We start from the raw sequence: 22035 nt of genomic DNA on the forward strand, positions 1-22035 counted from the left end.
CAGCTCAGATATCAGATTATTGAGGCAAAAACGCGGGACACCAGAATAATTCTTGGACTCGACCTGGACAAGGCCTTTGACAATGTCAGAGATGATGCGATCTTGGAGAACCTTCATGAACTCGGGGTGGGAGCCCGCACCTACAACTATATCCGCGACTTTCTCTCAGGTAGAAAGGCGCATTTTCAAGTAGGAGGTCTCCACTCGCGTGACTTCCCCCTCGGCAACAAGGGATCGGTCCTGTCACCCTTTCTCTTCAACGTTGCAATGTTGAAACTTCCACACCAATTAGCGCAGATCCCGCAACTCCACCACAGCCTCTATGCTGACGATATCACCTTGTGGACCGCCGAGGGCAGTGATGCCGAAATCGAAGAGAGACTCCAGCGTGCCATCGATATCGTGGGGAGCTATGTAGACCCCAGGGGGCTGCGGTGCTCTCCAGCCAAATCTGAATTTCTCATATTCCGCAAAATCAGATCCCTTGCGCAACCCCCACCGGCCATCGAACTCAGTATTCGCGGAGTCCCCATTCCTCGAGTACCCAAAATTAAAATCTTGGGCCTAATTCTACAAGAACACGGCTTCAATGGTGACGTAATTCAGGAGCTTCAGGGAACCTCGCAGCAAATTATGCGACTCATTCGCCGCATTAGTAACCGCCACTCGGGCTTGAAGGAAAGCAATACTCTCCGTTTAGTACAAGCCTTTGTGATCAGCCGCATCGCTTACGTGTGCCCTTACCTACATCTCAAGTCAGCTGAAAAAGAGAAAGTGGAAGCCATAATCAGAAAATGCGTCAAACAGGGAGTTGGGCTACCCATGCACACAGCGACTGAGAAAGTGTTAGGTCTCGGTCTTCATAACACCCTAAGTGAGATTATTGAAGCGATAACCGTCTCGCAGTACGAACGACTAACGGCCACACCAACTGGCAGACACATTCTGTCCACACTCGGCATAACATACGAACGACAAGGCGGACCAACAACTGACCTTCCCAAACATATACGCCAGCTTCTGGTCATTCCTCCACTACCTCGGAACATGCACCCCGATTTCCACGCTGAACGTCGTGCAGAGAGAGCCAAATCATTAGGCAAACGCTTCCTTAATGATACCTCTGTGGTATATGTTGATGCAGCAGATTCTTCGGCTGACAAGATGGTAGCTGTGGTCACCACGGAATGTGGTACACTCATAACTGGGGGCACTATACGCACTCAGCACACACATGTTGGAGAAGAAACAGCCATTGCTCTAGCCATTGCGGGATCCTCGGCAGAAACCATTGTCAGCGACTCAAAATTGGCAATACGTAACTACACGTTTGGAAGAATCTCTCCACAAGCAGCACGGATTCTGCTAAATTATCAGCCCACGCGGCTCATTCGCCTAATCTGGACGCCTGCTCATGCCTCCCTTGCTGGTAATGAGGCGGCTCATAACCTAGCTCGAGAACTATGCCGCCGAGCTGGGTCGTGCAGTCCACTCGCCCTATACTCCGGCAAGGACAGGTTGTTTTCTCACAGAGAAATCCTGCAGCACTACAGGCTTGCAAGACTCAGATTTCCCCCAGCAGATAAAACGCTTTCCAAGCAACAGGCCAAAGCCTGGCGTAAACTTCAAACTAAAACCTATCCAAATCCCCAATTGTGTAGCTTCTATTCGGATGGACTCTACTCAGACAAATGCAATAATTATGATGCGAAAGCCGATCTAAATCATATGATCTGGAACTGCCCGCAGTCCCTACCCGCGAGTCGCTTCATTACCGACTCTGATCATTGGGAGGCTCTATTGCTCAGCCCCGACCCGGGGACACAGATCAAGCTCCTCCAGCTGGCTGAAGACGCCGCTGCTGCCCAAGGGATAGCGGCCGCCGTTTAAGCGGGGGGCGACTTCGGGTCGCTCCTCTATATCCGCTGGAAATAAAGTTCCACCACCACCACCACCACCTGAGGATCTTTAAGGTGCACTCACATCGCACAGCACACTGGTGGCGTTAGGGAGAATCTGTTCTCGCTTCGGCGAGCGCGGCTTCGGCCGCTTATCTGTTTTTTCAGCAGCGTACGCTCCGGCGGACGCAGTTGTTGCTGCGGCGCGCGTCTTTTCTTTCCTTTTTCTCTTTCCTCTGGTCTTTTAACTCTCCTGTATTTGCACGTGGCAGCGGTGGTGGCTTGTCTCGAGCCAGTAGGCAGGCCCGTGGTATTTCCTTTTCATCCTCAGTCACAACAACAACAACAGCACAGCACACGGGCGCCTTCTGCGTTTCGCCACCATCTAAACGCGGCCTTCGCGGTCGCGATATCGGGTTCGAACCCGGGTACTCTGTCTCAGTAGACGAGCGCCTTAAAGGAGCACTGAAGAGGAATCTGAACTCGTATTTTTACCGTTGGAACTCGATCTACACGTTCCGAGCGTTCTTGGAAACAGAATTATTGCCCTGTGCGGCCGATTTCCCTAATTTAAATCGGATTAACGTCCGGCTCCCGCCTTTTTTTAATTCCCCGCGAACGGTGGGAGGAGTGGACCAACCTTTCAGCCAGACCCGTGGCGGCTTGCCGCTCTGCCATCGGCGGAGTGATACGTAGCGAAAGCAGAGAGTCCACGAGTATTTTTATTTCCGTGGGCTTCTATGTAGCCTCTGACCAGATCTATTTATTCACGGAAACCTAAAAGAAACAAAATAAAAACAAAAGCAAAGTCGCCCCGCGACTGCGTGAAAGGCACTCCGTGCGTTGGTCGACCCCTCCCACCGTATGCGGAGAATTAAAAAAAAAAAGGTGGGAGCCGGATGTTAATTCGATTTAATCAGGGAAATCGGCCACACAGGGCAATAAATCGAGGTATCTAAAAATGCTCGGAACGTGTAGATTGAGTTCCCGCGGCAAATGGACGAGTTCAGATTCCTCTTCAGTGCACCTTTAACCACGGAGCCACTGCGGCGCATTATTCGTTCGATATTGGTAACGCTCGATACTCATACGCTGCCTCAACGTTTTGCTCTTTTCAAGCGAAAAGCTTCGCTAGGCTAGTCAACGCCGCGCTTCGCGGGAGCCGGAGGCCAGATTTGCCACTTCTGCGCATGCGCGAAACCGAGCGACGTCACGCACGGCGCAGGCGGCCGCCGCTGACTCCGTCGCCTGACCTTTCGCCGCCGCCGCGCGCTACTGCGCATGCGCGTCGCCGCTTCTCCTCCTCGCCACCGTTTGACCTTTCGCCGCAGCCGTGCGCAGTGCGCATTTGAAAGGAGGGGTATGTAAGGCGCGCTTGCCCATAGAACAGGCGCGGGGAGGTGGTGACGAAGCGCGGCTACGGCCGCTTATCTGTTTTTTCAGCTAGCGTCCGCTTCGGCGGACGGGGTTGTTGCTGCGACGCGCGTCTTTTCTCTCCTTTTATGCGAAGCATATTAACGTAGGTTTCGGGCCTTCGCGCGACGCCCGGCGGTGGCCACCATTGACCTTCAAGTAGGTCACGTGATGACGTCACACCGGCTGCAGATGGGGCCTCATATCGCGCCGTCGGTCGCCTCCCGGCGGTGGCCACCATTGACCTTGAAGTGAGATCACATGATGTGACGTCACGTGATGACGTCACACCGGCTGCAGATGGGGCCTCATATCGCGCCGTCGGACGTCGCCCGGCGGAGGCCTCCACGCTTCGGTTCGCGCCGTTGCGCGCGACGCGGCGGCGGCGCCACCATCGCTGCATCACGTGATATGTGACGTCACGCCAGGGATGAGGCGGCGCGCGCCCGCCGTCGCGTCAGTCTCTGTGCCCGCAACCGCGCCAGCGTCTTTGCGCCGGGCGTGTATGCGGTCAAGATGCCTCTAAACGCTAAGGACATGCTTCGCATCCACTAGGCTTAATCTTGATAAGCCTCCAATTTTTTTCTCTTTCCTCTGATCTTTTAACTCTCCTCTATCTGCACGTGGCAGCGGTGGTGGCTCGGCTGGAGCCAGTTGGCAGGCCCGTTCGCTTTCTTTTTCATTCTTCTCTCAGTCGCAACACATAGGACAGGCGCGAGCGATCGCGGCTTCGGCCGCTTATCTGTTTTTTCAGCAGCGTCCGCTTCGGCGGACGCGGTTGTTACTGCGACGCGCGTCTTTTCTTTTTCTCTTTCCTCTAATCTTTTAATTCTCCTCTTTCTGCACGCGGCAGCGGTGGCGGCTCGGCTCGAGCCAGTAGGCAGGCCCGTGCAATTCCCTTTTCATCCTTCTCCCAGTCAAACAACAACAACAGAACAGGCGCATGGAGGAGGTGGTGACGAAGCGCGGCTATAGCTTGCGAGTATGTTTTTGCAGGCTAGTTGGTGCCTAAGCATTGTGGGTTTTTTGCGCAAAAGACACGACACAGAAGAAACGAGGTAGACAGGACAAGCGCTTTAGCACTTGAGCGCGGCTACGGCCGCTTATCTGTTTTTTCAGCCAGCGACCGCGACGCGCGTCTTTTTTCTTTTTCTCTTTCCTCTGATCTTTTAACTCTCCTCTATCTGCACGTGACAGTGGTGGTGGCTCGGCTGGAGCCAGTTGGCAAGCCCGTGCAATTTCCTTTTCATCCTTCTCTCAGTCACAACAACAACAACACAGAACAGGCACAGACACTCGCCATGGAAGGAGAACAGTCGGACGGGGCAGAAACACCGATCCAGAAGTGGTAGCTTGGGAGTTGACTGAAAAAATTCAGGGGGCACTTTGGCTCTCTAAAGGGCTGCAAGGCGAAAGTATTTCCTGGCGCACTGTTTGTTTTTATTTACAGTTTATTTTTCATATTGTTTTTCTTAGTTTTTATTTTTGCCCCTTTTATTTTTATTGTTTTTATTTTTATTTTAATATCTTATATTTATTTTGTTTTTATTTTTGTTTGTTATTTTTCTTATTTTTCCTTTTCTTGACTTTATTCCTTTTATTTTATTTTGAAACCCATGCATCCACAGATGCGCCTTTATTCATGCTCGAACCTTGAGCCTTCGTGGTAGTGTCTCCACTTCAAATGCCAAAGGCCCTGATTCCCACCCTCGGCGCAGTTTCTTTTTAAACAGTGACGCCGAAAGGCGGACAAATCTGCCGACGCGTCTGTCGACACCGCTGCCGACGCGTCTGCTAACGACAGTATGAGGCATTAAAGGCTTTCGCCTTAAAAGCAGCGAGAGCTTTTCACTATATCCAGGCTTAATCTTAGCTAAGCCGCAGCCATTTTTTTGCGTTGCGTTTTCTGACTGGAGGTATGTATATATATACAGTATTGTGCATCTTTATGTGAAGACTTGAAAATGTTCTCGCCTGAACCGCTGGCTCGTTTGCACTGAAACTGCGCACAGAGCTTACGTGTTCTGATAACTTTTGTCCCGTAGCAAGTTTAACAACTGCGTGGTTCAGCCGCGCAAGATGCAAACCCCCAACCATCTGCGCCGAGAACGATCAACCGAAAGCCAGCAGCGCTGACGCCACTTATAATCTGCAGCGGAAAGCGCCACAACGCGATAGGCGCCAAGCCGAGCGTTGCTAGATGCACGGGTCCTTTGATGGCGCCACCGCCGCCCTTCACGGAAACCCTGTGGTGGCGGCTCTCGGTTCCGCAGAAAAGAGAGCCTCATACCCCCAAACGAAGGGACCTCCCTAGTAGCACAGATTTCTGCTGGAACATTGCAGCAATATTACCTTTTTAGGTTGCATTAGTGTCCTCCTTTGGCAATATCAAGAGAACATACGTAAAAAACGCTGCTGCAACATTTTCCGAGATGTTGTGTCCACATATGTACAACATTGCCGCAATGTTTTGTAACATTAATGTAACATTCTTGAAAAGTTCAACAACCCTGCACAAGCATGCAGGCCTGGCAATTGGTAAGCTTCACAACACATCATAACTCTTTGCAAGGACCAACGAGAGCGACCGACACTTCAACTCCACAAGGCAATACAACATGCAACTCATGCACTCACCTCCAAGCGGATAAGAGTGAAGCTTATATAGCCGTCCTTGAAGGGTGTCCCAAGGGTGACAGTGGCGAATAGGTAATAAACAAAGCTTTGCGACATATTAATGCAGCTGTGCATGCAATCTATGGCAGGCGCAACATAAATTGCAAAGTACTGATAGTTGAAAAAAAAAGTTTACTGTAGCAACAGTCGGAAAAGTTCTGGAACCCTGTGCTTGAAATATATTTGTAATGTTGATTTGTTATGATTCAAACATTATAACAATGTTCACCAGGCTGCATTGCCTCAATGTTGCTCCTCGATGTTGTTCCAACGATGGCAGATGGTATGTTATCCTAACGAATTTCTGAGCATGTGGCTGCAATGTTCGCAGATAGTGTCATCCTAACCTACTTATGGACACGATGCTGCAGTTTTGGAGTATATGGCACAACATAATAAAACATTGGCTACATTGCCATAACGTTCTGGCGACATTTTGTGCTACTAGGGCTAGGTTCCTCAATCTCGGTGCAGGCGCTAACGGGTTTGCATCATGCGCGGCTGAACCATGTAAGTACCGTTGTCGAACTTACCACGAGACAAAACCACCGCAACACTCAACCTCTGTGCGCAGTTTCATCGCAAACAAGCCAGCGGATGAAGCAGGAAAATTTTTACAAGTCTTCATGATAAAGATGCGCAGCACTGTATATATAAACAACGGCGACTCAAAGTTTCGAAGAACCCGCGAGCCGCGCACCCCCGACACCCCTCCGCAGCCGACCTCCCGTGAATGTGGACTCGCCTGCCCCTGTGTTTACAGAAACTGCGCCCCGCCACCGCGGACCTGCGTGCTTGGGATCTTAAAATTGCTACATATGTATATACCTGGTGTTTCAGCGAACACTTTCAAAAATTTTCATAAGTGCGCTTTTTGGGGTAAAAATATCCCTCTTGCGGAGTAGCATTACCTGTGTTCGCGTACACCAGAAAACCGTGAATCGTCTTAATTAAGTTTTTAACTCGTAAAGTTAGACGCCTAGTTGCAATTGGAAATTTTGTAGCTGGTCGTTAGTTATAGCCATATCAGGTTTTAGAACTTCGAAAACGCGATTAAACTTGGCGCTGTGGCTCGACAAAATTGGGCTTTTTCGACTAGATACGTGCACTGGAGTGGTTGCTTTGCCTGCATGCTTTCGAAAGCGCATGTATTTCGCACGATGCAGTCAAATTTTCTCGAGCCATAGCGCCGAGGGTAATCGTGTTTTCGAAATTCTAAAAATTGATATAGGTAATACTAACGACCGACTACAAATCTCTAAGTGAAACCAGTTGCCTCTGATATTTAAAAAAATTAGTTGGCGTCTGCTACCGCTGGCATTACTATGGCACAAAAGCCATATGTTCACCTCAAAAAGCCTATTGTTAATTTTTTTATTCTTCCCTGAAACACGTGGTATGTATTCTATTTCACTATATACTTCACTCATCAAAAGTTGTGTCCGGCGATGTGGCGGTCATCGCACGAAAAACGAAAAATCTTCGTCCATATAGTAATGTTTTAGACCTCAATATTCATTACACATAACCACCTAAGTAATTTGACGCTTAATGACCTCATCTGCCGCTACGCCACGCGGTAGATGGGGGGGCACTCTCATCACGGCGGCCACCATACTAGGGAAAGAAACCGAGATAGCGGAGGAAGCCGCGATAGCGATCGCTTGCGCTGGCACCAAAGCTAGATACATTATTAGCGACAGTAAAACTGCAATCCAAAATTTCAGTAGAGGTAGGGTAAACCTCCTCACCACCAAAATTTTAACGCAAGGAGCGATTGATAGGACGATCAACATCATCTGGACCCCGGCGCACGAATCTGTCAGCGGTAACAGTGCAGCTCGAGATTTCTACCTCCGAGCTGTACAGGATGGGTCGGCTCAGGCCGAACATGATAGATAAGGGCGATTAATCTCGTATCAAGAGATTACAGAACACTACAGGCAATGCCGGAGGTGTTTTCCCCCACCAAACACGGCGTTAAATAGGAATCAGGCGGCGGCGTGGAGACGCCTGCAGATTAGAGTATACCCAAACCCGGTACTAAATAAACATATCCGATCGGACTGCGGGGACGATAAATGTAAAATGTGTGGGGCGAGAAGAACCCTCGACCATATAATTTGGGAGTGCCCTTACTCCCCAGGCAGGGCGCAAAACATTAGCAGTAGGGAAGCCTGGGAAACCTTGTTGCGGAGCTCGGACCCTGAGCTCCAACTCACCGCCGTCCAACTGGCAGAAGTGGCCGCCGGCGAAACCAACCCAGGCGGTGTGGTCCTTATCTGTTGGACAATAAAAGTTTTCAACAACAACACGTTCTACCATGCAATTCGCAGGAACCGCAGCGTTCACGCTGCTCGTGTCGTTCGCATTAGGCTAGTAATACGAACGCACAGATAGGTTGAGCGTTCATCACTGCAAACTAGTCCAGCTGAAAGTGGCCAGAAAGTGGCGGGACGGGGAGAGGCACTAGGGTGCTGCGGCGCACGCGGTTGTTGCGACGAGCGTCTGTTCTTTCACTCTTTTTCTCTCATATCTTTGAACTCCTCTATCTGCCCGTGGCAGCGGTTGTGGCTTAACTCGTGCCAGTCGGCAGGCCCATGCAATTTCCTTGTCATCATTCTTTCACTCGCAACAACAACAACAATCTAGTCCAGCGCATAGCCAAATCCTCGCAGATCGATCCTAGGCCGAAGCGACACGGTCGAAGAGAGCGGTTATCACGGAGCAATGAGATGGAGTGTTTGCTTTGCGACCATGGAGGCGTGGGGAGACCGTGAGGCGTGGGGAGACCGTGTAGTACGGTGCAGTACGGTTAGTGCTGGCCCGAAGACCGTTGTCTAGCGCAAGCGGAAGAGCCTTTCGCGCGTCCGAACACGACCGTTGCGCAGGCGTAGGAGCGAGCGCCGTTCCTCAAGGTCGCGAACCCTCGCCGGCGGGGGCGAGGGCGGTGCTCTGCCGGCGACGTCATGGCGGAGGAAGGCGATGGGAGATAGTGGGGTGGGGCGCCGTATGTGAGTCTCGCGTCGCGCTCAGCGCTTGAAAGAGGAAGCGGCAGATTGCCTGCCGCCTAGCTTTGCTAGCTGAGTGTTAGCTGAGTGTTTGTAGCTGTGACGCGACTCCCCTTACCGCTCTTCGCCTCCTGCCGGGGCAGAATCGGAGCCCTTAGCGTCACCTGCTGGGCAGTTGCGAGCGCCGGTGCTCACACATGTCGACGTGCCGGCACGTTGCCTCGGTGTGGTGAGTGCTTGTTTGCCGTTCGTTCTTAGCGTTTAGTGCGTGGACGCTTTTCAGTAACTGCAGGACTGGTTGCGGATCCACTAAGCCCATTTGTGCAGCTTATCCTCCGCAGATCTAGTAAATGTCGGCTGCCTTTGCGCGTATTGCGTAAAAAGTATACGCATGATTTTCGTGTCCCCTCGCATTTTACCCGTTTATAAGGCGCGAGCTGTGTGCACGTCTGGCATGCATACAAATGGTAAAATTGCGTCCTGGATGTTTCGAATGCTCGTATATCCCAGGTACGACCACAGACTAGGATATTCGGTCCTGATTCGGATATCCCTGGGATAAGGTGTTTCACTGGGCACTAAATCGAAAGACGTCGCTTGCAAGTCGTTTCGAAGATTATTTTTATAAGAAAAGAGGTACGTATTGTACCAACTACTTCATAAGGAGACCCCAGATATGTGTGATATATCTGTACCTCAGTCCTTTCGACCTATGAGAAAACGCATTATATTTGGAAATTCATATAAGTATTACGAGGCAATTAATTGACTTGTGGAAAAGGCTCGAAGTTCAAAAGTTTTCGATTTTTTTCCCTCGCTAAAATGAGTCGCGCCGAACTACGCTTGTAAAAACATAGAACCCCACGGTGAAAAATAAAACCACGCTAAATTGTTTGTTGATCGTTCTATATTAACCAGTACGCAAAAGTATGGTATGCAGATGCACCGTTGTACGTAGTTATACCGGCACTTGAGGCAAGCGGGACATTTTTTTCCGACTCTCCTAAAATGGGTTAATAACTGTACATTTGTGATGTAGTTTTGAACGGCTGAAACAGTGTGTCGTCATTTACAAAAGTTTCTGTGTAACGGGGTGCTGAGGAGTTTTCCCCGTGTGTCGTTGCGAGATTGAACATTCTAGAGTTAATGTATATGCTTTTATACCAAGAGTACGTACCTTTGATAGCATATGCAGTTACTCTAGAAGATTCCCTGGAGGGTGAAAGTTTTTATCACGTCGTCGGGGACTCATATTGTCAGTGTCTACTAGAGTTCCGATGTAAGGCCCGCTTGCAATGTCAGTTGCCTGGGAGCTTTAGAAAAGAACGGTGTGAGAGTGACAGCACTTGACCTGCGATGAAATCTACTCTGTGGTGCCGTTGTGCTTGCATGCACCGGACGATGCCGCACTCTGGTTTTCGCCGCACAGTTTTGTTTGGTGAGCTCGGGCGTCAATTGTAATTTTCAAGTTGAGATTACAAGGAGAAATAGAAAGCTCGTCAATGAGAAAAGAAAGTATCAAAGTACTATATATAGACACCAAATTTTATTTCATATTTTGTTTTTCAAATGATGCTTTAGACAGAATACCGCATCAACGATAGCTGTGACGTGTATGTTGATGTTTAGGTCACGTGACGGACGAAAAAACGGCAATATAAATGCTGATACATTGTTTTAATTCACTACAGCACTTAAACCAGACTGCTTCAATACCTGTAATTGTAACCAACGACGCATCAGCAGAAATATTGCCGTTTTTCAACATCAACTACACGTCACAGTCATCGTTCGGTTGTCTAAACATAAAGAAAATTGAATTATAAATTATTTAGCGGTTGTAGGCGATTACCACGGGGTGCACTGTATATACCAATATCTAGAGCGTCGTTTTTGAGAAGAACGCATGCAAGCAAAAATTTGGTTGTTGTAGTCCTTGAAGCGGCTTGTTTACTCGGCGAAGTGCAGCTGTTTGTAGCGAACAGTTATCGGGAGCTAAAAAAAAAACAAAGAGGAGCGCAGAAAATAAAGGACGGCAGAATCAGTAGAGAAAATTTTGTGATTCTGAAAATTTAGTTATGAACATATGTGTAGTGGTTAACGTCACTAGTTTCACACATTTGCCGTCCTCCGCTCAGAATAGAGTCAACCTTTCTGTTCTTGGCATGATAATCCTTATCAACACTGTTCAGTTGTTCTGCACGGTGAAGCTGTTGAGAAGGTTCTCAGTTCTTTTCACACTGATAGCGTAACTCGCTTCCACAGCTTGGCGCGCTTCCTAGGAATATGTGAGAGCACTCTGGTGAGTGCAGAAACGAATACAGAATGTGCAGGCGTGGTGGCGCCCGTCATATCGCTGCCATGGACACCTCGGCAGTCAGCGCTCGCTGGTGTGTTTAGGGGCCCGGTTCGGTTTAGTTTATGGGGTCTAGCGTCCCAAAACGACTCAGGCTATGGGGGACGCGCCGTAGTGGAGGGCTTCGGATAATTTCGACCACCTGGGGTTCTAATTAACGTGCACTGACATCACACAGTACTCGAGCCTCTATATAGAATTTCGCCTCCATCGAAATTCGGCCGGTCTTCTTGTCAGGTAAGGCGCGTGAATGAAATCAGTTCCACCGCTGCTCGACTGTTCCCACGCTGCTGAAACATTTATGTATGCGCGTCTACCTGTAGCGGACGATTTTCGCTTTCCTATGGCGTACTGTATTTACCTGCGTAATTTCCACTTTTTTTTTACTTTTGAGGATTATAGATACAAAATTTTTGCTTCTTTCAAACGATGCGTTAGACAATGGTATACATTGAGCACACCGTGGCATTCGTCTGCGACCGTTAAATAATTTATAATTGGATTTGTTCGTGACGTTGTTTCGGCTTCGGTTTCAAGGGTGCTGTGACTTTCTGATGTTTGCTTCGCGTGAGGAATGAGAAATCTACTGTATATTTGCTGATAAGTCGTTTTTTGTCACTGCAGGTCTTGAAAGAGGCTGGCTTAACTGTTGTAGTCAATTAAAACTAAGTATCAGCGATTATGTTCGCGCTTTTGTAATCCACCACGCGAAACGAAACTACGTCTTTTGTACAGAAACAGCAGGACAGAAAATTCAATTACAAGTTACTTAGCGGTCGTAGGCGAATACCACGCGGTAATCCATGTATTGTCTAGCGTACCATTTGCCAGAAGAAAACAGGCAATAAAGTTAGGTGTCTGTCGTCCTTTAAAACGAAGGCTTCAGAAGTGCGTGCGCATATTATATATGCCAAGATTTCGTGTGCACGTCCTAAAATAAAGCTATGCAAAGGTCATAACACGCAATGTATACCGTGTTTTGCCGCGTATAAGTCGACCCCACAATTCGCACCTCTCCAGTCAAAAAGAAAGTTGACTCAAATACAAGTCGCACAGCCTCCCGCCCCGCCTCACGTTATCTAAGCTGTGAGGCGCTCGCTGTTCCTACACTCTGGCTAAAATTTACACCGTGTGTGAGGTACTTTTTTGGCGCGGATTGAGTAGGAGCGATTGGCCCTACCAAACGCGTACCTTATCGCCACATGTAATTCTTGCTTCCGGAAGTCTCGATGAGCCGCAGGACGAAAATGGGAAGAAAGTCCGAAAGGTGCAAGGTGCCACTCAAGGTTTGTCGCAACGAAATATGCTTGTGTTCTCTTCGGTTGGTTAAACTGGTTTTCGAGGAAAGGAAATGGCGCAGTATCTGTCTCACATGTCTCGGTGGACACCTGAACCGCGCCCTAAGAGAAGGCAGGAAGGTGGGAGTGAAAGAAAAAAGAGGTGCAGTAGTGGAGGTCTCCGGAGTAATTTTGACCACTTGGGGATCTTTAACATGCACTGACATCGCACAGCACACGGGCGCCTTTTGCGTTCCGCCTCCATCGAAAAGCGGCCGCCGCGGTCGGGTTCGAACCCGCTGGTACTCCGGCTCGGTAGACGAGCGCCTTAACCACTGAGCCACCGCGGCGGGTCACTTCGGTTGTGTGGGTAAATATTTTTTGGGCACGGACTTAGTCCGTGCGAACAGGCGCGCTAGCTTTGGGAGCGTTGTCTGTTATATATGAAACGGAGTATACTTTCACGCGGGATGGCATACAACGCGTGCGCAGCTAAAAGCAGTTAACGTGGGAAGACACAATCGCAAAGCCAGCGAGGCATATGGAGACACAACGCGATAAAACGGCGTCCTCGCGTGAGGCCCGGCTGACTAGCGGCAAACCGAACAGCCAACGGTTCGGTATAGTTTCGGATTCGGGCGCGACGCACGCTCCGGAGGCTACCGGAAGTTTGCTCTCCCAGCAGGTCGAGGCACGCTGGTTCTGCTGTCTGGCACTCTCGCCCAAAAAAGCCGGTCGTGCTCGCCCCTCGCACTTTGCACACCAGGTCTCCTTGACCTTGCCAGTGTCCACTCACCTTTCGCGCTCGTGCTGATCTTTCCAAGCCTGCCCTGAGCGCATCCGCCGGGAAGTTTTTTTTTTCTGTAGATAAGGGTGATAAATTGGGGGTGCGTAGATTACGCGAGCAAATACGGTAATTTAGTTTATTCGACCTGTACACTTAGGGACTTGCATTTGGAAGTCTGTGTCGCTCGGTAGCGAATTCGAAACCATTCTCGAGTTTCTCAGCTTTGCGCCCGGAGAGAACGGACCCGAGTGGCGTTTGTTGAAGCATTTAAAAATGTAGAATCAAGGAATATCTGTATCTTAATTATTGCAGTAGCGTGAATGGTCGTTTTATGCTCCGACTTAATGCATTGATTGCGTGATTTATTTTAGTAGATTTTTGATGTCAGGTACTAATCTTTAATTATTGTGACTGCAGTATACGAGAGTGCATTACAGGGGAAGAGAAAGCACAGGGTAAATATCTGTTTTAAAGAAAGGCACGACGTTATAATGTGAGAAAAAAAAACGCTATTCATAATTTAGCACATCACAACAAAGTGTGATATTTATGCTTGTGAGGCCTATGCGAGAATGGGATCACGGTGTTGACAAGAAACTGCACAACGTTAACAATACAGAGTTTTAGCAGTCTGCACCGCTACTGTGCAGCGTGAGTGCACACACGCTAATTGTTCCCAACGTGGCCACACTACCCGTAGCTCACGGGCACAGGGCTCCATCGCTGGTGCATTTTTTATTCAATGTGTGCATAAATATCATTGTTCTTATCCACCGAGAAGCAAATTTCATAAACTACGCTTGTTTATGAAATTTATGAAGTGTTTTCTGTCATTAAATACCAATACAAGCCCCATTAGTAAATGAAACAATTTCCTAACTCATCTTTCAAAATGGAGCCAGGACAACATTTTAAGTAAACTAAAAAAAGCACCACCGGCAATCTTTAAAACAGGAGGTATACATGATTCCCATTGACCCACAAGATTTTATGCAGCTCAGAAAATGTACAGATTGCTAACTCATTAAAAGTACTGAGTACTTTTTACTGACACACTGGAATGGGATGCTCATGTGGATTTTATGCTTCAGAAACTAAGCTGCATTACAGGTATCATAAAACTAATCGGTACCTATTACCGTCATCCAAACTGATAATTTATAATGCACAGTTTGCCTCGTATGTAGAGAGAGAGAGAGAGAGAGAGAGAGAGAGAGGCACCATTGCAAATATGCACTACAGTTCTCACACCCAAAGCCTATTCAGCACATATGACATACTGAAAGTTATCAGTTTTACAAGCGAACTTTTGCATGCCTACTTCATCTCTAAAAAAGATACTGACAATGTAATAACAAATATAACAAATTTAAAACAGAATACACCCAAATATGATGCACGCAGTCATTACAAATGGTATAATCTACATCCAAGAACAAATTATTGCCATCAAATGATCGCAAACACCTTCCCACGGCTATTAAATTTTTAAATATCGGAATTGACATCCAAACCTTGACACCATCGACACTCACCTCTCTTGACAAAAGTATACTTTAAATCGCCCTGGTACACTGTAACCACATTATTTTGTTTGTTTTCTGAAGTGCTTGAATTCCAGCAGTTATTTAACCTATGTGTAAAGGGGGGCCAGGTACCACTCAAGCTGCGAAATAGCTGCTTTTACCATTGGGCCCTCCCATTTGCTTGTAAGTGGGCCCAAAAAATGAATGAATGAATGAATATTGCACCCTAATCTGCACATGCAGTAGCGGTGGCTGTACACAATGTGCTAAAAGTCTTACAGAAGTTTTTAGGTAAACTAGTCATAAAGACTCATTGCAGTGTACTTTAAAAATTAAATGCGCCACTGATACCTGATGCAGATCCCGGAAGCCGGTCGATCTTGACACCCACTTCCAGTGTCAGCAGCGCCCCCTGTGAAGGCTTTTGAGCTGCAGTCACCTCTTTTCGCCATGCCTTCTATAACAGAGCCCACAGCGGGTGTACCTTCCAGAGTCGTAAGTATCATCATAATGCTAATCAACTGGGGCTCGTCTGTCCATGGCAGAACAACAGCATTTGTCAGTGGACTCCAACTGGTTTGTGATAGGTGTGAACGCGTTCCTGGAAGATTGCTGTGCAAATCTGTAATTCTGTGCATTTGAGTGTTTCTTTTTTTAGCGAAGAGAATTGCACTTGTGTCTGTATATGTTTCCCTCCTTGTAATGACCCTCATGCAGAGGGTTAACAGTATGAATAAATAAATAAATAAGAGGCGCCTTCAGGAGAATGTAGCTCACCGGCATAAAAACCGCAAGGCACAAAATGATATGGCAGGTATCTTAAACTTAATACAAAATGATATGGCAGGTATCTTAAACTTAATACTTTTATTTTCAACGTCTTTTATAGTGCTTTTTTGTCCTTTCTTCGGCGTGAATATTATGAACCCTTTGTCCTGAAAGTACAGATAGTGGGAGTATGAAAAGGAACATGGGAGCGCATGGCCTCCGAGCATCGTGAAGCGCTGCCATCGAGACGTGACGAGAATTGGCAGCAAAAGCACATGCCCAGCAAGCGCGGGCGCCTGCTCTTCCCATGCACGTGCTGGTGCCACCCACTCTCACCGGCTGTCGGGTCATTTTGCAAAGCGCGTTTCCCTTTCCCTGTTTTCCCTTTCATATTGATGCTACTTGTACCTGTAAAGGTTTTGATTTTGAGGAAAACCAAATGACGCAGTAACTTTCTCGCATATCTCGGTGGACACTCGAACCGCACCGTAAGGGAACGGATAAAGGAGGGAGTGATAGAAGAAAGTGCCATAATGGAGGTCTCCGGAATAATTTCGACCATCTGGGGATCTTTAGTTTGCACTGACATCGCACAGCACGTAGGTGCCTTACTCATCTGTGTATTATTGGTATTGTTGTATCAAGTACTACCCTCACGAATGAAGTCCTTCTTGTCTCGCCCTCCCGTTTTCACTTGCAGATCAACATGATGAAGTTCTTTAACAACTCTGTGCTTTCGGATGCGGAGTTCGTGGTTCGCACCGGAAACGAACCTATCCCAAGGACCATCAGCGTGCACAAGCAGTTCTTGGCCATGAGGAATGAGGTGCTTTATGAATTATTTTTTGAACGCTGCCAGGGGGACACGAAGTTCTATGTGGACGACTTGCATCCCGATGGCTTCCAAGGATTGCTCAAGTGAGTCTGTGTTTCGGGCATATTGCACCTGGCGTTAGCCAACCGTCAGAACTAGCAAACAGGCATCCAGGTACAGGTCTGAAAAGGTTTTCAGTTACTATAAATGTGCGCCCTTTGTCAAAAACTTGAGAGGCCATGCCGTATGCCGTTTACTTATGGGCCATGCCATATGGCTTGTTATGCAGCCCGGTCTTCCAGATCTTTTCCATCTAAAAGGAACTCTCATCCTGCACCTTTGAAGGTTGAGATTTCCACAGATGTTCCAAGATTCCCACTACTCGGCATAGAAGCCAACTCCCTGAACTCTAAACTTTTGACAAAGGCTGTACAAAACATGTATTGAGAGACTCGTCTCACTCGCCACTGTGTCTCATATTGCTGCCCCGCGTTGCACTATAGAATCCTGGCTGTTTTTTAAGGAATGCAATTTGCTGAATTGGCCATGTGGTGTGCGATGCCAGTACATGTTACAGAACCCCAAACGGTCGAAACCCTCCACTGCAACGGGGACTAAGCGTTAACACGATCACAATGTTTACTATTTTCTGTTCATAGTTATGTGCTGTTAACGTTGTCCCCAAATGGTCTGTACTGCGCAGGTTCCTCTACTCCGGCACCTTCTGTGCGACTTCTTTCGAAGAAGCTATGCTCACCCGTGTAGCTGCCAAGCAATACAAGGAACTGGGCCTGGAAAGCGCATGCTCCGAGTACATCACTAAACATCTGACCGTGGACAACATCTGTCCTCTCCTGGACTGCTTGAACACCAGGGACGTTGGGCTCATTGACAGAGCAGCCATTGCGATGCTGAAGAACAGCGGCGCTGCAGTGCTAAGCTCGGACACGTTTTTAGATTCACATGATACAACCATGCATGTCATCTTGGACGTGGTGGCTGGCGTACCTGAGAACCTCGTGGTCAACGCCTTGTGGCAGTGGGCGCAAAAGAAGTGCGAAAGGGAATTGTACGCCGACGGAACCGTGTTGGAGGTGAAGACAGCGATGCGGCCATTCTTACCCCAGCTCCGCCTCTTGGCTCTCACTGGGGACGAATACATCGATGGTATTGGCTCGTGGGACATACTGAGTGATAGCGAGAATTACGCCATCCTCGAGAACATCGTCGCTCCTGGGTCGGTGCTCCTTCCGTCTTGGGTGAACACTGACAACACTGCTCGTTGCCAGTTCCAACGTCACTACAGAGCTATGCCTCAGGAACTGCAATCCAAGCTGACATTCAGATCTGGTCAAGAGTGATGCCGTCATGATGAGCAGTGGCTGTTTCGCATATGATGTTCAGTGAAGTGCAGAACTGCACACCCTAGATGGAAGAATCCAATAAAAAGGAACATCTTGCTAACCTTGTGTGGCTTATTTGCCAGTTACCACAGTTATCAATTGATACCAACAGTACATAGAAACATTTCCAGACGTCTTCAGTGCGATCGATATCGGACATATCCCAGATAATATATAGGCACATACAGTTCAGACCTGAAGCTCATGTATCCATCATTAGTAGGCTAGAGATCGGTCCTTAAAGGGCTCTGAAAGGGGCTCTAATAACGTTGGGGTATGCCTGGGATGTTAAAGCACTCCGTTTCACGAACATTGTTCAGCAAGAATTCTTTCGTGCGCTTTGCAGCAGCTGTGTTATCTGTAGTCGAAATATGAATTTAAGTGTGTTCGCGCCTTTCCCTCTCTTCTCATCATTTTTTTTTCACGCTGGAAGGTGGGTGCTCCTCTGCCGGCCCCGCCTCCGGGGGTGGAGCTTCCTGACCCGCCGGAGCTTATTGGCCGCAGCCGTGGTAGCTGCCTGATGTCTGAAAGAATCTAACCAACAGCCATCTGTCAACTTGTACCAGGTGTCCCAGCTAAATGTACCCAAGCTTTTAAAAAACACAGGGTGTCCTAGCCGTCTGAAACCAAATGAGGGTTGTTTAGTCGCGTGACCTAGTCTGCAGTATTTTATTCATTATTCGAGGTTGACTAATTAGTTAAGCTTAATTAACTAACTTTTTAATTACTGACTTGAGGAACAAAGTGTCAATGGAAAAGTTGTAGATGGCTTTGAGAAACAGCTTACTGAGACATTTGCAGCAAAGTAATATTTACGTAAAGTAGTTTTTTTAACGGCCTTTAATCATAACCCGCACAATAAGAAAAAGCTTCCACATGACAACTGTGCCATTTCAACGTCCCAAGACGCGCCTTAAAGAATAAAATCCATTTTTTCTGAAGTCCTCTCCTCGATGAGACTTTGGGTGCACATTGGGGCAGAGAAGTGAGCAGCTGGTCACGTGACAACTTTCTTTTAAGGCCAATAAATGAAGCAACGTAAATCGTAACTTGACAGAAACAGCACTACTAGCGGTTTTTCGAGGTGATCTACATAACTTTTGCATTGACACTTTCTTCCTGAAGTTAATAATTATCAAGTTAGCTAATTAAGCTTAACTAATTAATTAACTTTAAAGAGCGAAAAAAATACTCCAGAGTAGGCCACGCGACTATGAACAACCCTGAGTTGGTTTCACTGAACTAGGACACTTCGCCTTTTTTAAAAGTTTGGTTACATTTAGCTGGGAAACCCGGTATATGCAGGTGTGAGTGACAGAGATGGGTACGAGCATGAAAAATTCGCCGGGAAGGGCTCGCCAAGTTTCGAGCGCGATTGTGCATGGGTTCCCTGCCGCGTGTAGTGATGTGTTACTTGGCTGAGGTGTTCATGGCAACACTTTGCAGTGACTGAGCGAGTTGATGTGCTCTCCTTCGAAGGTGTTTCAGAGCCCCTTTAATGTGCGAAATGCCTGTTTAGCTCGCATATAATCAGATGTGTGAACATTCAGATCCTCATTGATATAGCAAGTCAAGAACGCTTGCTATGGTGGAAGGTTTCATTCATAACTTTCACCTCTGGCGCATATCAGACGTTGAGTGGAATAAAAAGTTGTGTGTGCTTGTGATCGGGGCTGCCTCTTGGCAACTAATGAAAGGAGCCAAAACAGAAGTGCATGAGAGACAAAAAAGTAGCCATGTAATGTATTTAAGGCTCCAGATTTGTTCCAACATAAAATATACACAGAACCATTTGTTAATCGTATTTTTTTGTGTGTGAGACGGGTGCAGAGGAGGGTCTGGATTCAGGGAGTAATAAATTGGGTGTCCTTTTTTTACTTCGTTCTCGGGTAGAAATTTTTTTTCTTACACAAAATGTTTTTCTTTTCTAGTTATTTGTTCCGGCAAGGATAACTGACCATTATCTAGTTCCTTCCCTATAGCTACGTCAAATGAGATCGTGTACTTTTTACTTATCATTTGCTTAATGGCAAGCTGTACTACAAAGAGGGAGAGCTCTTCAATGAAAAATAGAGATACGAAAAAATGTACCAAATCGGGCATTTATTCTTTTTTTTTTTACGACTTGCTACAAATGCCTTCTTATTATTATTCTTAGTATTGTTGCAGTCTCACACTTGTAAGAACAATTATTTCAACTTTTCCTCACATTAACCAGTGCTATTGGTGAGAGATGTTGAAAAAGGTTGAAATAATCAACAGTTAACTGATAGCACCGATTTAAGATATGTACGAGACATCAGCTAGTTTTCATGGTAGTTTACCAATATCCCTCAAGAGAAAAGTACACAGCCGCTGTATCTTACCGGTACTCACCTATGGGGCAGAAACGTGGAGGCTAACAAAGAGGGTTCAGCTTAAGTTAAGAACAACGCAGCGAGGTATGGAAAGGAAAACGATAGGTGTAACGTTAAGAGATCGAAAGCGGGCGGAGTGGGTGAGGGAACAAACGCGGGTTAATGACTTCTTAGTTGAAATCAAGAGGAAGAAATGGGCTTGGGCAGGGCATGTAAAGCGAAGGCAAGATAACCGCTGGTCCTTAAGGGTAATGGAGTGGATTCCAAGAGAAGGCAAGCGTAGCAGGGGACGGCAGAAAGTTAGGTGGGCGGATGAGGTTAAGAAGTTTGCGGGGATGCAGTGGCCGCAGCTGGCAAAGGACAGGGTTAATAGGAGAGACATGGGGGAGGCCTTTGCCCTGCAGTGGGTGTAGTCAGGCTGATAATGATGATGATGATGATGACCTTTCTGCACTGGTAAACTACATTTTGCTTGAGGGTGCACTTCTGGTAGACATTGGGTTTAACCTAATATAGCAGAAAAATCGCTGTGTTTGTTTAGGAGGTGGTGGGCCAGTACTACACCACTGTGGCCAAATGTTGTCCTGGTGAGTGGGTGCATTGTCAGCTGTCGTTGCCGGGATCAGGCAACACCACCTCGACTCAAGGCCTGTACATGTCTGTGTGACGTCATTGTTGCGAGGTCATCCTGAAATTCAGCTTCACCCTACGCGGTCGTGGTTTTTGATTCTACACTGCTCTTGGAGCTACCTTCTAAAATTCGTAGCTTTAGCGATGCAGCAATGTATACCAGTTACCTAATACTATTAGCAGCCTGTTGAAATAGCTGAAAAGTTTGATATAATCCACCTGGCATTTCATTCAGTGGCAGAAGTAAAGTTGCGAGTAAATTTTTAGCTTCACGACCAATCATTTGGTTAAACCTTAACTGAGACACGGATTTCCATTTTAGGGCACATTTATTCATGACATTAGATAAAAATATGCACCATACCTCAACAGCAAGCAGATTTATGCTTTAAGAGTTCTCAGTTTTCGTTTCGCTGTCTTGCTCTGCTTGCTTTCAGTGAGTTTATTTTCAACTTTGCACAGGTTCAGCAATGTGTTGGCAGTAGCACTAGGAACATAACCCAGTACTAGTTCGGGTGAATGACCATGGTCACAGATGTCCAAATCTTCATTGCACTCGACAAGGAAAGTCGTGAGGCTCACAAGAACTTTTTTGTTTCGCACACGCAGAGAATGATGTTGGTTACTTTGCACCTCTCAGCTTGTCGAGTAAAACTTCTATTGAGAGTATGGTGTGCAAAACAACTGCCCGCTGAACCTTTAGTCTACCACGCGTTGCATTTTGAATTGGAGCGTCACCTTCCAATTCAATTGACCGATTGTCGGGAATCAAGTATTCTCGGAAAGAAAGGCAGAGGAGTTTCTTTACTGCAGCATGTGCGCAATAACCAGCAACTTACGCTATGACTGTTAACATAGGCTCCCTTTGCTTCGCATCATCTTCCATCACCGCAGCATCAAACTGCTTCACAATGGCTTGTAGATCAGTGGTGGAATCACAAGGTGCGATGACATCCAGAACAGGCAGGTCAAGAAGCTTTCGGAGTCTCAGCATCTGCTCAGATTCATATATCTGCTGTACTGATACATAGTACTGAGCTCTAGACAACTGTCTGTATCTGCCAAACCAGTCCTCCAAGCAGTCTCTTTGAAACTTTCCAAGTAAAACATACTTGAAGC

At 47.3% G+C, this 22035-nt stretch overlaps 1 protein-coding gene across 2 annotated transcripts in view; it reads left to right on the top strand.

Moving 5' to 3' along the window:
- Positions 1–17990, top strand: part of LOC149332960 (BTB/POZ domain-containing protein 1-like) — a 123667-nt gene extending 105677 nt beyond the window's left edge. Inside the window, exons 1-4 of one of the 2 annotated variants that reach the window (XM_089558515.1) lie at positions 8968–9227; positions 15305–15439; positions 16413–16630; positions 17230–17990. In XM_089558515.1, coding sequence (XP_089414641.1) covers positions 15395–15439; positions 16413–16630; positions 17230–17887 — 921 coding nt within the window. In that variant the 5' untranslated portion in view covers positions 8968–9227; positions 15305–15394 and the 3' untranslated portion in view covers positions 17888–17990. Of the gene's footprint in view, positions 1–8967; positions 9228–15304; positions 15440–16412; positions 16631–17229 lie in introns of those variants that run through there. The other variant, XM_089558516.1, reaches the window with a different exon arrangement.
- The last annotated feature ends 4045 nt before the right edge of the window (positions 17991–22035 follow it).

This window comes from Amblyomma mixtum, chromosome 8 (assembly GCF_055824585.1).
Source record: "Amblyomma mixtum isolate Tamu chromosome 8, ASM5582458v1, whole genome shotgun sequence".
In the NCBI taxonomy this organism is placed as follows: domain Eukaryota; kingdom Metazoa; phylum Arthropoda; class Arachnida; order Ixodida; family Ixodidae; genus Amblyomma; species Amblyomma mixtum.